Source organism: Aythya ferina, assembly GCF_964211825.1.
Source record: "Aythya ferina genome assembly, chromosome: 24".
NCBI classification, from domain to species: domain Eukaryota; kingdom Metazoa; phylum Chordata; class Aves; order Anseriformes; family Anatidae; genus Aythya; species Aythya ferina.
The window spans coordinates 526,791-538,742 of record NC_140322.1 but is presented as its reverse complement, the minus strand read 5'-3'; the positions used below and the strand labels follow the sequence as shown (position 1 = coordinate 538,742).

The 11,952-nt window shown below is 57.5% G+C and overlaps 2 protein-coding genes across 4 annotated transcripts; both read right to left on the bottom strand.

The window, feature by feature from the left end:
• Window positions 1-50: 50 nt before the first annotated feature.
• Window positions 51-5,137, bottom strand: FUCA1 (alpha-L-fucosidase 1). 2 transcript variants are annotated; one of them, XM_084497008.1, is made up of 9 exons: window positions 4,754-5,137; window positions 4,330-4,395; window positions 4,116-4,250; window positions 3,744-3,881; window positions 2,968-3,073; window positions 2,304-2,504; window positions 1,906-2,093; window positions 967-1,066; window positions 51-292 (listed from the first exon to the last, which is right to left on the bottom strand). In XM_084497008.1, the coding sequence occupies exons 1-9, from the start codon at window positions 5,095-5,097 to the stop codon at window positions 152-154; spliced, it is 1,419 nt and encodes a 472-aa protein (XP_084353134.1). In that variant the 5' UTR covers window positions 5,098-5,137; the 3' UTR covers window positions 51-151. The 2 variants fall into 2 exon arrangements, with proteins under 2 accessions (XP_084353134.1, XP_084353135.1); XM_084497009.1 differs by lacking the exon at window positions 4,330-4,395 and having other exon boundaries at window positions 4,754-5,135.
• Window positions 5,138-5,308: 171 nt separating this feature from the next.
• CNR2 (cannabinoid receptor 2) lies at window positions 5,309-10,504 on the bottom strand. 2 transcript variants are annotated; one of them, XM_084497006.1, is made up of 2 exons: window positions 10,152-10,504; window positions 5,309-7,395 (listed from the first exon to the last, which is right to left on the bottom strand). In XM_084497006.1, exons 1-2 carry the CDS (start codon window positions 10,292-10,294, stop codon window positions 6,267-6,269), a joined length of 1,272 nt encoding a protein of 423 aa, XP_084353132.1. In that variant the 5' UTR covers window positions 10,295-10,504; the 3' UTR covers window positions 5,309-6,266. The 2 variants fall into 2 exon arrangements, with proteins under 2 accessions (XP_084353132.1, XP_084353133.1); XM_084497007.1 differs by lacking the exon at window positions 10,152-10,504 and adding an exon at window positions 9,908-10,143 and having other exon boundaries at window positions 5,310-7,395.
• Window positions 10,505-11,952: the final 1,448 nt, after the last annotated feature.

The window sequence follows — 11,952 nt, the reverse complement described above, 5'->3', positions numbered from 1 at the left end:
GACAGACCGACAGACTGACAGACCGACAGACAGCACGGGTAGAAGCACAATTCTCTCCAGAGAAAAGCAATTTATTCAACAGTGAATGAAAAACCAGCTTAGACTTAACCCAAAAGGCAGGCGGGGGGGAGCTGCGGGCAGGACGCGGCCGTCACTGCACCCCCTGGAGCCTGAGGGCCCAGCCCGGCTGTGTGGACAGGGGAGATGGGGGCAGGGGCGGCAGCGTCACGAGCAGTCCTTTGCCCGGGGCCTTCTGCCACTGCAGAGCCCCTGCAAAACCCAACATCGACACCTGCAGAGAAGGGCAGGGCACACGCTCAGCTGGGGCTCCCACAGGCGCTCCCCATCTGGTCACCCCGGTACACCCAGTGCACGTTTCAGGCCGTGTCACACTCCCCACGTGTTAGAAGCCGCCTGCACATTGCCACCCGTCGCTCACTGTGAACAAAGGCAACGCGGAGGGTGTTTTGGGCCAAGCCTTTGGCTGTAGTTTGTTTGGTTTTGGCTGTTGTGTTGTTTCGTTTTTTTTCTTTCACCTGCGAGGCTTCACCCCTGTTTGTCTAGGGCAAAGGGCACCCCGGCATTTGCGTCACTCCCACACTCACAACTCGGGGGTCAGTGTACCCGATCCCAATTGGGGATGTAATGCCCATGATCCCTGCTATGTGTGGGGCCTCTCACTGACCTCATCTCCCGAAGGGGAGAGGTGTTCCTACCTGTTCTATGGCAGGGCACAAGCCTCTCCTGCCCGGTCCTACCCAGTGCTCCGCGCTGAACAGTGACAAACCCTGCATGACCCGGGATGCTACAAGAATCTGGGTGAAGCCATCCCAGAGCAAGGAGGAAGGGATGCCACATGCTGTGTTCTCCCCAGTTTCCCAGTGAAGTCAGGCTGTGCCTTCCCACCCCACAGCTTCCCAAGATGGGCTCTCACAGTGCACTCTCTCATTTCCTCAGGTTCCTTACTTGTGTGGCTGGGGATGGAGTGGGTGAGGACAGCTGCAGCACGTTGTCCTGAGGCCAGACCAGAAAAATGGCATAGACAACTGGTCCCTTAGAAGTGTACCTAGGAGAGCAAGAGTTCAGCTAGGTGAAAAGCCCGCAGGGGAGAGAGCCCCACAAGCCTGACCTTTCCCCACAGCACGAGAACAGCAGCTCACCTACTGGCACCATGCAGGGGTCACCTACTTTCCTCTCGTTCCAAAATCTGTCGCTTTGAACCCACCACTTAGCCAGCAAGCACTGGCTGATGAAACCTAAACAAAGTCCACGCACGCTTCCTAAAAATGAGTGTCATCTGTCCTTTCATCAGCCTGAGGTCAGCAGAGCAGACGTGCTGTCGTGTGCTGATCTTTTCATTGCTCTGCATTTCTAGGCTGAACACACTTGAGCACACTCAGAACTAACAGCTCCGTTCTGTAGCACCTCTGGCTCTTGGTTCGCTCACTGTGCTCTTCTCGGCAAGCACAACAGTTGGGTAACAGTACGCAGTACTATTATATAACAACCTGAAAGCAAATATCACTGCATTTACGGACTACATGCATTTAAACAAACCACATTTGTGCAATTCCAGCTAGCCACGAGCACTACTTAAACAGTCCTGACAGCAACAGCGTAGGAGTTTTTTTCAAGGGAACAATTGTTTTGTAAAATCATGTAAGATGGCTGAAGCCCTGATTTTCATCCTTTTCTTTCCAGCAAGATATTTCTTAGGTAACACCCTGGGGCAATAACCCTGGGGCAGTAAGTGCGCACCCCAGCTGCAGGACATTACCTAAAAGCCATCTGCTCCTGATGGCAATGCTTCGGCAATGCCAAGTTTAATGACCAAAAAAGAAAGCCCAGCTTCTGTAACCTGAGCTGGAGCAGCTGCAGGATGGTCCTGAGCAATGGAGTCCTTACCAGACAGTGCCTGTGTCCTCCACCTGTACTCTCCATGGCTTCGATTCATAAATTGCCTCCCCGTTAGTGTCCAGCCACCTCCCGAGGGCCAGAAGCCTTTCTTCAAAGATGGGAGCTATCACTCCTTCCTTTGTCGGGCCCACATTGAGAAGGTAGTTGCCTCCAAAACTCACAGTTTTCACTAGCTCCTGTGGCAGATAAACAAAGGTAACAAACTGAATTATCTTCACTTCTGACAGCAAAGAAACCTGAGGAGTGCTTTGTCCTCCTCGAGCGCTCCTTTATCTCCGCCTGCTTGTACGAAACACGACAACTCCTTCTGTGAGTAACAGGATGAAGGAAATCTGCAATTCTCAGTGACTTCCCTACACCTGTGATTTTAATTTCAGGTTTCTTACCTCGATGATACTTGCTTCATCCATTAACTCATCAATGTGCATGTTGCTCCGATAGCCCCAGGAAAGCTTGTCAATGGAGGAGCACATCTCCCATTTGTGAGCCGGCAAGGTCCCTGGTTTGTATTTGTCAGCACAATTGTAGTAGCCTCCATGGTGGCAAGAGCAGTTATTACACCAACGGTCGTTCACAACAACAGTGTCCTAGAAGAAGGAAACACAACTCAGCAGGAAGAATGCTTTGTCTTGGATGTTCCAGTTTGCCTTTATCCCTCCCAAGTTACTTTAGGCATCTAAGCTAGGAGCCTAAGTACTTAACATACACACGTGCATAAGTAATCAAGAGAGAGAGAGAGGATCCTCCAGAAGGCTGAATACCTCTCTGGAAGAATGTCTCTCTATTCACTCAAGCAGAAATCAAGGGAATAAGGTTCCTGGTCTCTGAGCCTTCCACACATGCTGTAAAGGAAAAGGCTTGTGTGTTCTGCTTCAGGTTATGATTTGGATCCTAGAGGCTTCTCTTGGAAGCACAGTGTGGACTTTCTACTTTTGGTGAAAGAATAAAAGAGGTTTGGCACCTGTCAAGAAGGTTTCTGATCGCATTCATATCGCACTGCTGCCAGACCTTCCATACCTATAGAATACCACGGGCAGCTGAAAGAAGTACCTTGACAGGACTGTCATTGTAAAGCCAGGCAAGGAAAGAGGTAGAGTTCCAGTACGAGTCCGGAGCTTCCCAGTCTCCATCTGACCAAATCAAATCTGGTTTATACCTGACAGAGAGAGGAACATCACTTCAGAACAGCTTATTTGTTCCTACCCCAAAGGAAGCGTGTCACAGCACGGTGTTTCTTGCCTCTGGAGTCTGCTTTCACTTCCTATTGTCTGACATTACCAGGAGGTTCATGCTATCACTTCCTGCTTCAGAAAAAGCTTTAAGCGAAGCTCTTGCAGCAGCAAAGAAAGATGATCACAGCTCAAAGTACGGGATGCAGTTCTTCCAAAATGAGAAGAGTGCATCTCAAAGGCAATTATGAGGCACATTCTTTACTTGGGGCAATGGGTACTATGAGCAACAGGTGTCCAAGCCGGGTATTCTAATCAGCATGGGGAAGCAAAGCAAGGATGTAAACTCACAGTGAAATCGCTCTCCTACTCTAACAAATAGCTTGCTCCACTTTCAAAGCTACTCTGCAAAAAGGTAGTATGAAAGGGCATTTCTCTTGCACAAAAATTTGCCCCTACCTTACTGTAAGTCAGACTGCCAAAGAGCAAATGTGAACCCTTTTTCTAATTACCTCAAATCATCGCTGCTAAGTAAATAGATTTGCCTTGGCAAAAATTAACATTTGTCAACAATCTTCTCTGCATCCACTTTGCAACTTTCTCTACAGAATGGAAACCAGGAAATACTCTTGAATCCTGACTGGTTACAGCTCTTACTTTAGGACAAGATCATAAAGTTCTGGCATTGTCTTCTTCAAAACGAAGTTCTGGGTCTTGAAGCCACTTTCTTTGTCAGCTAGGTAGAGCGGATTAAACCACTCTAACAGAGAATGATACAGTCCGTAGCGTATGTTGCTGAAGAATAGAAAACAGAGAGGAAAGAGTTAGTCTGGCAGTAAGGACTGAGAATCAGTGGCAGATATATGATATAGTGGCAGTAAGAATAATTACCGTCAATATTATTTCAGTTTCATGACTTTGCAAGCACTACTGTTTTCATATTAAACATATCATTTTCAGCTGTTTGCTGAGAACAGCCATGAGAATTCAGTGCAGACAGATGACAAGAACAGCAAAGCTTGGCTCTACCTCTCCCTGAGGGCTTGTCCCAGCTCTCCTACAAGGTCACGGTGGGGCCCCGTATCCACAGAATTCCAGTTCCAGGACACGGGTGACCCCCAGTTGGTGAAGCCTTCATGATGCTTCGTGGTCAGCACCACGTACCTGAGGGGAAATGGCAGCTGATCACGGTGACAAAGGAGCTATCTCAGACATGTCCAGGCCTCACTGACAAATCTGATACCTATACAGGCAAGGGACGGAATAACCGTGCTGCGAGGAGTGCTCTTTAGAAGTCCCTTTCATTGCCCTTAAGATGTAGGAGAAACGACAAGAACAGGAGATGTTTTAAATGGACTGTGATGCTGGAAAAGGCTGAACAACGAGACTTTGCAAGTCAGAGCGGCCAACGCCTCAGCACCCTGGGCACGACCTGCCCGGGACCTCCAGGTGCTGCTCTGGGCCCCCCGTCCCCTCGGGGTGTTCAGACACAGCCCCCATCCCCTCAGGGACCCCCAGACACTGCCCCCATCCCCTCGGGGACCCCCAGACCTGGCCCCAGCCCCTCAGGGACCCCCGGCCCCATCCCCTCAGGGATCCCCAGTCCCTCAGGGCCCCTCATCCCCGGCCCCATCCCCTCGGGGCCCGCAGCCGGTCCCGGCGCTGACCTGGCCCCTGCCCGCTGGAAGAGCCGCGCCCAGCGGCGGGGCTGGAAGTCGTGTGCGGTGAAGCGAGGGGCGAAGTCGGCGTAGTCGGTGCCGGGCGGGTAGCGCCGCCTCACGAAGCGCTCGTAGTCGGCGCGGCGCTCGCCCCGCCAGTGCCACCAGAACCACTCGGAGCCCCAGGCGGGCACGGAGAACACCCCCCAGTGCACGAACACCCCCACCTTGGCCCGGTCGAACCAGGCGGGCAGCGGCCTCGCGTCCAGGCTGCCCCAGTCGGGGCTGTAGCGCCCCGCGGCCGCCGCCGGGCCCAGCGCCGCCGCCAGCCACAGCAGCGGCCCCGCCGCCATCCCCGCCCCGGGACGCGGCTCCGAGGCGGCGGCTGGCCGCGGGGTGGCGGCCGCCTTCCCCTTCCCTTCCCCTTCCCCTTCCCTTCCCCTTCCCCTTCCCTTCCCCTTCCCTTCCCCTTCCCTTCCCCTCCCCTCCTTGCCCTTCTCTTCGCCTCCCGGCCCGGCCCCCTCAGCGCGCCCCCTCCTCGGGCCGGCCGCGAGCCCCTCGCCCCCCGGGCAGAGCCCAACGGCCCCGGGGCTGGGCCCGGCCCGGTGGCGGCCCCGGCGGTTCCGCGGCCCCGGCTGCGCCTTGAGGAGCCGGCCGGGGCCTCCCCCAGCTCCTCCTGCCGGGTGGAAGCCCCCGGGGCTCCGCGCCGCAGGTTGGGGAGGTTGGGACGAGGCTGCAGGGCTCGAGCAGGGTTTCCATGTTTAATCACACAGCTTCCAGCACTGTCTGTGAGGCACGGGTCGGCTTCCCGTCAGCTGCTTGCAGGAAACGTGCCTGCAGCATCCCGCGGGTGTCACGACTTCATGGACACAGTCCCCGAGCCCACTGTTCCCTCCTGCCTCTGCCGGGGCACCAAGGCCTCTTGTCACCTTTTGCCACCTTTTGTCACTTTTTGCCACCTCTTGTCACCGTGCTGCTACCACCGAGCGCCCCGGCACAAGGCTGTTTCCACAGCTGCTGTGCTCCCAGCGAGGTGCTGTGAGTGCTTTGCTGGTGGCACTTGCACAAATCACGCTGCTGCTGTCCGTGGGTGCTCAGAGGTGTTTGTGGCGGCTGGGGACCGCTGGAGAACCTGGAGGTCTGCGGAGTGTTGCACCCAAATACAGCTACATTTTAAGGGAGAATGTAAGAACTGAATGTAAAAAAAATGGGTTAGGAGGCTACTGGTGGATAGATTGGGGGCCGGGCAGGACAAGCTGCCACCAAACACCTGGATTTGCTGTTTTGGGGTCTGACGTTACCCACTGCCTCGCTGCTCTCACCATAACGTGGCACCGGCAGCCCAGGGACTGGCAGTCCGGGCACTTCACGTCCCAGTGTCCCAGAATAACATCAGCAGGAGCTGGGGCCATGCCAGGCACCCCCAGGACCTCCATAAGAAGAGAAAAGAAAAGCAATCCAAAAGAAAAATGATGCAGAGCCCCCCCCCCAGCCTGAGCGCTGACTTCCCACTGCTGCCTCCCTACGTTACGTGCACCTCATCCTCGCAGACGGTTTCTGCCACGGAGGACTTGTGGGCACTGTCCCCTTCTGGGCTGTCGTCCGTGCCCCTCAGCCGCCTCTTGAAGCGGAAAAAGACTGCCCTGAGGGAGGAGAACAGCTCCTTGCTCCGCAGGGCGTAAATGATGGGGTTCACCATGGAATTGAGCAGGCAGAGGGTGCTGCAGAAGGCAAACACCTTGCGCAGGTGATCGGTAAGCTTGGCGAAGATGCTGTAGATCATGAGAATGAGGACCGGCGACCAGCACAGCACAAGGACGGTCAGCACCATGACGAGGGTCTTGGCCAGCATGACGTCCATCCTCATCCTGCTGTTCTGCTTTCCCACCTGCGCCTGGTGCTTCCCCATGTACGCCACGTGCTGGTGAGCCCTCCACAGCACGTGTGCGTAGGCGTAGACGATGCACCCCAGCAGGGCCATGACGAGGCAGACCCAGCTGGACAGGTAGTTGTCATCCACAAAGGGGAACAGCTCGGAGCAGGTCGAGTTGAGCGTGCAGCAGTTCCAGCCCAGGATGGGCAGGGAGGCGGTGGTCACGCACATCACCCACAGCACCCCCAGGGCTGCCCACGCTCTCTTCCTCGTCACAAGGAGCTTGTATTCGGAGGGCCGGCTGATGGAGACGTAGCGGTCCAGGGCTGTCAGCAGCAGGCTGCTCAGGGACGCTGTGAAGGACGTGTTGACCCCTCCCAGCTTCAGCAGGAACAGCTCTTTAGAGGAATCGGTTCCATTAAGGACGTGGAAGTTAACAAAACTGATGACAAAGATGATGCTGGCCAGGAGGTCAGCCAAGGCCAGGCTGCTGATAAAGATGTAGGAAGGCTTCCTCCTGGTCCCAGGGGAGGAGAAGATCAGGTACAGCACCACAGAGTTCTCAAAGATGCACAGCGTCCCAAAGAGGCCGCAAAGCGTGGCGATGCTTATCTTCTGTGCCTGGGTGCTGAGGACCATGAAGCACTCCATGAGCATGGCGTTCACACTACATTTGGAGGAGGCATTTTCAAATGTTTTATTACAGATATCCATTGTACTCAACTGGAGCCAGGAGCTTGCAGGGAGCGTTTCAGCTTCCTTCTGCACTTCAGGTGCTCTGAAAAAGACCAAGGGCAAGGTGAGGGACAACACCTACAGGAGCACAACGAGCAATAAGCTCAGCCCCCAGGGACATCCCTCTGTTTATGCAGGAGAAGAGCCTGGTGCAAGATACTTTCAGGTCCCCAGACCAAATGTGCCCTGGGCCAGCTCTGAGCGAGGCTCTGGGGCTCGGGGCTGGCAGCACGGGAAGGGGCTCCCGGTGGTGCTGGGCTGTGGCTGGAACAGGGCCAGGCTGGGGGAGGACGAGGGGCGCTGCCCACTGCCGCACAACAGGGGAACGAGGTCACCCCGAGTGGGTTAGAGCAGGCGAGGAGGCGGCTCTGGGACACGCTGCCACTGCCTGGTTAGCAGCGCGGGGTGCTGTGTGCTGATGTGCTGCCAGCTCGTACCCCGGCGGTGTAAAAACCCTCGGGACAGAAACCCCAACAGCACCCGGCTGGCTTCCCGCAGCCAGGATCCCAAATCCAGGCCAAGGGGCCAGGAGTTGCCACTGCTGGAGGACAGCACCGCGCTGGCAGCATTCCCCTTCTCGAAGGCAGAAAAGGCACCGTCACTGCCTGCCCTCGGCTCTTTCAGAAGGGAAAACGTCCAAACAGCGCGAGGCAGCGCAGGCCGGCCGTGGGACAGTGGCTGCCGGGCTCCAGGCACCGGTAACCGACCGCCTGCGGCTGCTCCGCGTGGTGTCCGGGGTTCAGCAGTGACGGCAGCCGCCCCTGGAGGCTACAACCACCAGCAAATGACCACCGTGCTGGAAAACCCTGCCTGCAGCGCAGCGGAGTGCCAGGTGTGGTGCTTTTGTTACTTCCTTCCCCTTGGTTAGCCGGTCCCTGACCGCCACCACTGTTCCTGTGCTGCAAACCCCTGCGAGGCTGCCCGGGGCTCGCTCAGAAGAGCCCAGCCCCGCACGTCGGGGCTCGGACATCAGCGGCTGCAGGGCCTTCGGTCACACGTTGCAGCTGGAACGTTTCAGTCCTGATGTGCATTTCTTGGCACATCGGAGCAGGGGGGGCCTGGACTTTGGGCTGCCGTGTCGCCCAGCGTTGCGGCAAGCCTCCCCGTGCTTACGTCAGGCCCTGCCATGGGGCAATCGCACGGGAGCAGAGATGTTGCACTCCAGCCCAGCACTCCTGCTTCCTGCAGCTCTTCTCAGAAACATTACGAGTGCAGCAGTAATTAGTAGCTGCTGGTGTTAAACCTGAGCACCAGAGAGATGCTGCACAGCCAGAGGCACTGCGACGTATCTTGGGGCTCACCGGGGCAGCAGCTGCCTCCCCGAGTACCCCAAACTCCCCTGGCCAAACCCGAGCATCCAAACCAAGACAGCTCTTAATTAAGCAAACTCCAGCATCACCGTGCCGTGTGTTCACTGCAGCCAGCACTCCCAGGACTACCTTAAGCTCCCAGCCTCTGCACTTATTCAGTGTCCAAAGAACACACCGAGGAGCTTGGAAACAAGCGAACAGCAGGGAAGGGATGGAAGGAGAGCAAAATGCTGCCCCTCGTGTCACGGCGCTTAGGGAGGGAATTTGGTTGTAACAGCAAACCAACTCCTGCTCTGCCTGTCCTGCACAGCTCTGCCACTAAGCTGCCATAATGCAGATAAGCCCCTAGGTTCAAAACGCAGGTACTGTGCTGGGCTCGTAGCAACCAGCCCGGCAGCCCAGCCCTCCTCTCCCCACATCTGTTGTGTCTCCGGCTGAATGACAAGGACGAGTCTCTGCAGTTCTGTCTGAGCTCCCCGCAGTCTTCCTTCAGCTCCTGTGTCTGTGAGGGAACGCGCAGGGCTTTGCTCCAGCACAAGGTCTGCTCGCTGGCAGAGGCTCCACGACCTCAGAACATGGGCCGAGCCAAGCGCCCATCTCCTTGTGCGGTCTGGCCCTTTTTCCATCACCAGTATTTCTGAGAGAGTTGGTCTTTACAACAAAATGCAGCACTCACATCGTATGAACAGGTGAAGTGATTTATCTGAAAACCTTTGAAATTAATTTCTTTCACATTTCACTTGCTGAAAAAGCAAAATATTGTTTGCTTTACAAATATTCTCACTTGTATACAATTTCTTGTTTTAGTGGCAGGAGAAGTTTTGGCACGGTAGCTGCTCACCCCGGCTTGTCCCTCTGCCCGCACCGAGCAATGCCCGCAGCTCCCTGCCTGAAGCCAGGAACTCTCTGGCACAGGTGCCGCACCGAGGACTATTTGCTTTGTTTTCAGAGTCACGATTTGTTCACGTGTGACTGCACAGTGACAGCATTCAGAGCACACAGGTGCACGGCCGCAGAGCAACGACACGAGTGCCAGCACCGGTACCAAGCATGGCAAAGCTGCTGCTGCTCTGCTGAAACCACCCCACACAGGGAGCCACCACCACCAGCCAGCGCTGAGCACTCAGCCTGGGAGCTCAGAACCAGACTCAGGTTTGGGAGGCAAGCCTCTGGCATAGCCAACGTGAACATGTCCTAAAACCAGCTCTAAAGAGTCAGTCTGCAACCCGCTGTTTAAACACTTACCTTTTTTGTTCTTGTTAAGAAAGCATTCATCCAAAAACCGTTTTCGCGCTCTGTGTTGTGCATGGCACCGCAGTTCATCCCCGGTATCAGCGGGAATCTCCCCAACAAGCCCTCAGTGGCAGAGCCTCCCCAGGCTGCGTGCGTGCGTCAGCGCTGCGGGCTCCCAGGTAGGGTGCCTCTCACCGTGAGAAAGAGGATCCTGGGCTGCAGGATGTCCCTTGGGGCAGCGAGTGCAGCCACTCACCTTCTCACGCCTACGCCTCGGCTGCAGACGGCCGGGGGCTTCCCACCCTCGGGCTCCCAGGGCAGCTCGTGCAGCTGCGGACGGTGCCTGCTTCCCCCTCCCGTCACATCGCTTCTGGTTTCATCTGGGCTCCTGGGCACCATTCCCTCTGATCCCCCCAGGCTGCGAATCCATCAGTGCAAAACCTCGGTCTGGTTTCTTGCTCTCTCTCTCACACCGTTTTGGTGTAAGCGTGTTTCTTTCCTTCCCACTTCCCCTCTGGGTCTGGTGTTCTGCCTCTGCCTGACAGCACCCCGCAGCTCCCGTTTGCTCAGCCCCCGAGTCCCCGTGCACACGCAGTGGCCGAGGAGAGCGACTTCCAGGATCTTTCCCTGATTTCTAAGGGAAGGTGGGAGAGGAGGGGAAGGACGAGAGCCTGGAAGCAGACATGGAACAGGCGGTGTTGTGGGTGTGCAGGGCTGCGGGCAGGCTGGGGAGGCCGCGGGCCCGGCCCCACCGGCAGCCGGAACCCCCCCGGGTCACAGCCGCTGCTCCGTGCCCGCCGCCGGGATGCGCTCCGGGAGGGTTTTCTCCCTGCAAACGCCAGGGCGAGGAACCGGGCTCCGCCGCACCGCCACGGCCCGCGGACCCCCGGCGGACCCCCCCGGACCCCCCCCGGCTGCGGAGGGCGAATCCCGGCCCCGGCCGCCCCCGCGCCCCCCGCAGCCCCGGGCGCGCTCCGCGGCGCTCGGCTGCCCCCGCCCGGCGGAGCGGGGAGCCCCGGCCCCCACGGGCCCCTCTGCCCCCTCCGGCCCTTCCCTTTCTGCCCCCAGCAGCACCCAGGGCTCCTTGGAGCGGCCCCGGGCTCCTGACCCCCGCTCGGGGGCCGCAGGGACTCCCCGAGGCAGAGCCGTGGGGGCAGCGCAGCTACAGCAGCCGGGGGGGGGGGGGGGTCGCTGCCCCAGCCCAAGAGGCCGCTTAGGGTCGCACAGCGCTCCTCACGGTGACTGCAAGGAGATAATTGCTGTTCCACAGCGAGCTTCCCACTCCTCGCAGCCCCAGGGCGATTTGTTTGCCTGCACCCTCTGCCCAGGGAGCTGGGGGGCTGAGGGGCACCGCATGGCCCCCCACGTGTCCCGGTGCTGCCATGGGGCTGTGAGCGGGGTCCGGCTCAGCAGCGGCTGGGGCGGCTGTGAGGGGGCAGTTGGGACCTGCAGAATTGTGGCTGTGCTCCTGGGAGCACCGCAAGTTTTTATTTCTCGGAATTTGGTGTGTGCCAAATGTGGGAAATGAAGCTCATGGCTGGGGGGAGAGGCAGCGCTAGCACTGATAAGGGGCCAGAGAGATGGCGTGGCTTCGTGCTGCACCCCGAGAGGAAACACTTAGAGGAAAAACCAAATGACTGCCTTCTGCGTGTTGTGGCTCACATGAGTGAAGTGTGGCTTCTCTGCTCTGGCCATGCAAGCAGAGCCTGTGCTGAGAACCACCTGGGTGTGTGTTGTGAGGTGGGCTGAGGGTGAGAATGCTTTTCCTGCTGATAGGACGTGAGAGCTGTATTGATTTAACTGGGCCGGGGCCTCTCCGGGCCTTGGTGACTCGCTGCTGGTGTGGGTTTCGGCAGGGAGCTGTCAGACAGCGAGCGGGACGGGTGGGACTCGGGAGGCACTGCTGGCTGTGCCTGTACAAAGCTCCGACACCGAGCTGCAATGAAGCCGCTTCAGAGCAGACTTTTTAATCTCCCTGGGCACCAAATCTCAGGGCTCCAGCGAGTGGGGTGTGTGCGGTGCCGCTGCTCGGTGCTGGTGTCAGCGGTGCCAAGGAG

What these genes read in the sequence shown, in the direction of transcription:
- CNR2 (XM_084497006.1), bottom strand. Translation starts at nt 10,294, where the DNA reads ATGGTGCCCAGGAGCCCAGATGAAACCAGAAGCGATGTGACGGGAGGG. An exon ending in CGAGGCGTAGGCGTGAGAAG is followed by an intron (nt 7,396 to 10,151) that starts GTGAGTGGCTGC and finishes GGTCTTTTTCAG; the next exon opens with AGCACCTGAAGTGCAGAAGG.
- FUCA1 (XM_084497008.1), bottom strand. Translation starts at nt 5,097, where the DNA reads ATGGCGGCGGGGCCGCTGCTGTGGCTGGCGGCGGCGCTGGGCCCGGCG. An exon ending in TTCCAGCGGGCAGGGGCCAG is followed by an intron (nt 4,396 to 4,753) that starts GTCAGCGCCGGG and finishes CTACATCTTAAG; the next exon opens with GGCAATGAAAGGGACTTCTA. An exon ending in CTCCATCCCCAGCCACACAA is followed by an intron (nt 293 to 966) that starts GTAAGGAACCTG and finishes CCTTCTCTGCAG; the next exon opens with GTGTCGATGTTGGGTTTTGC.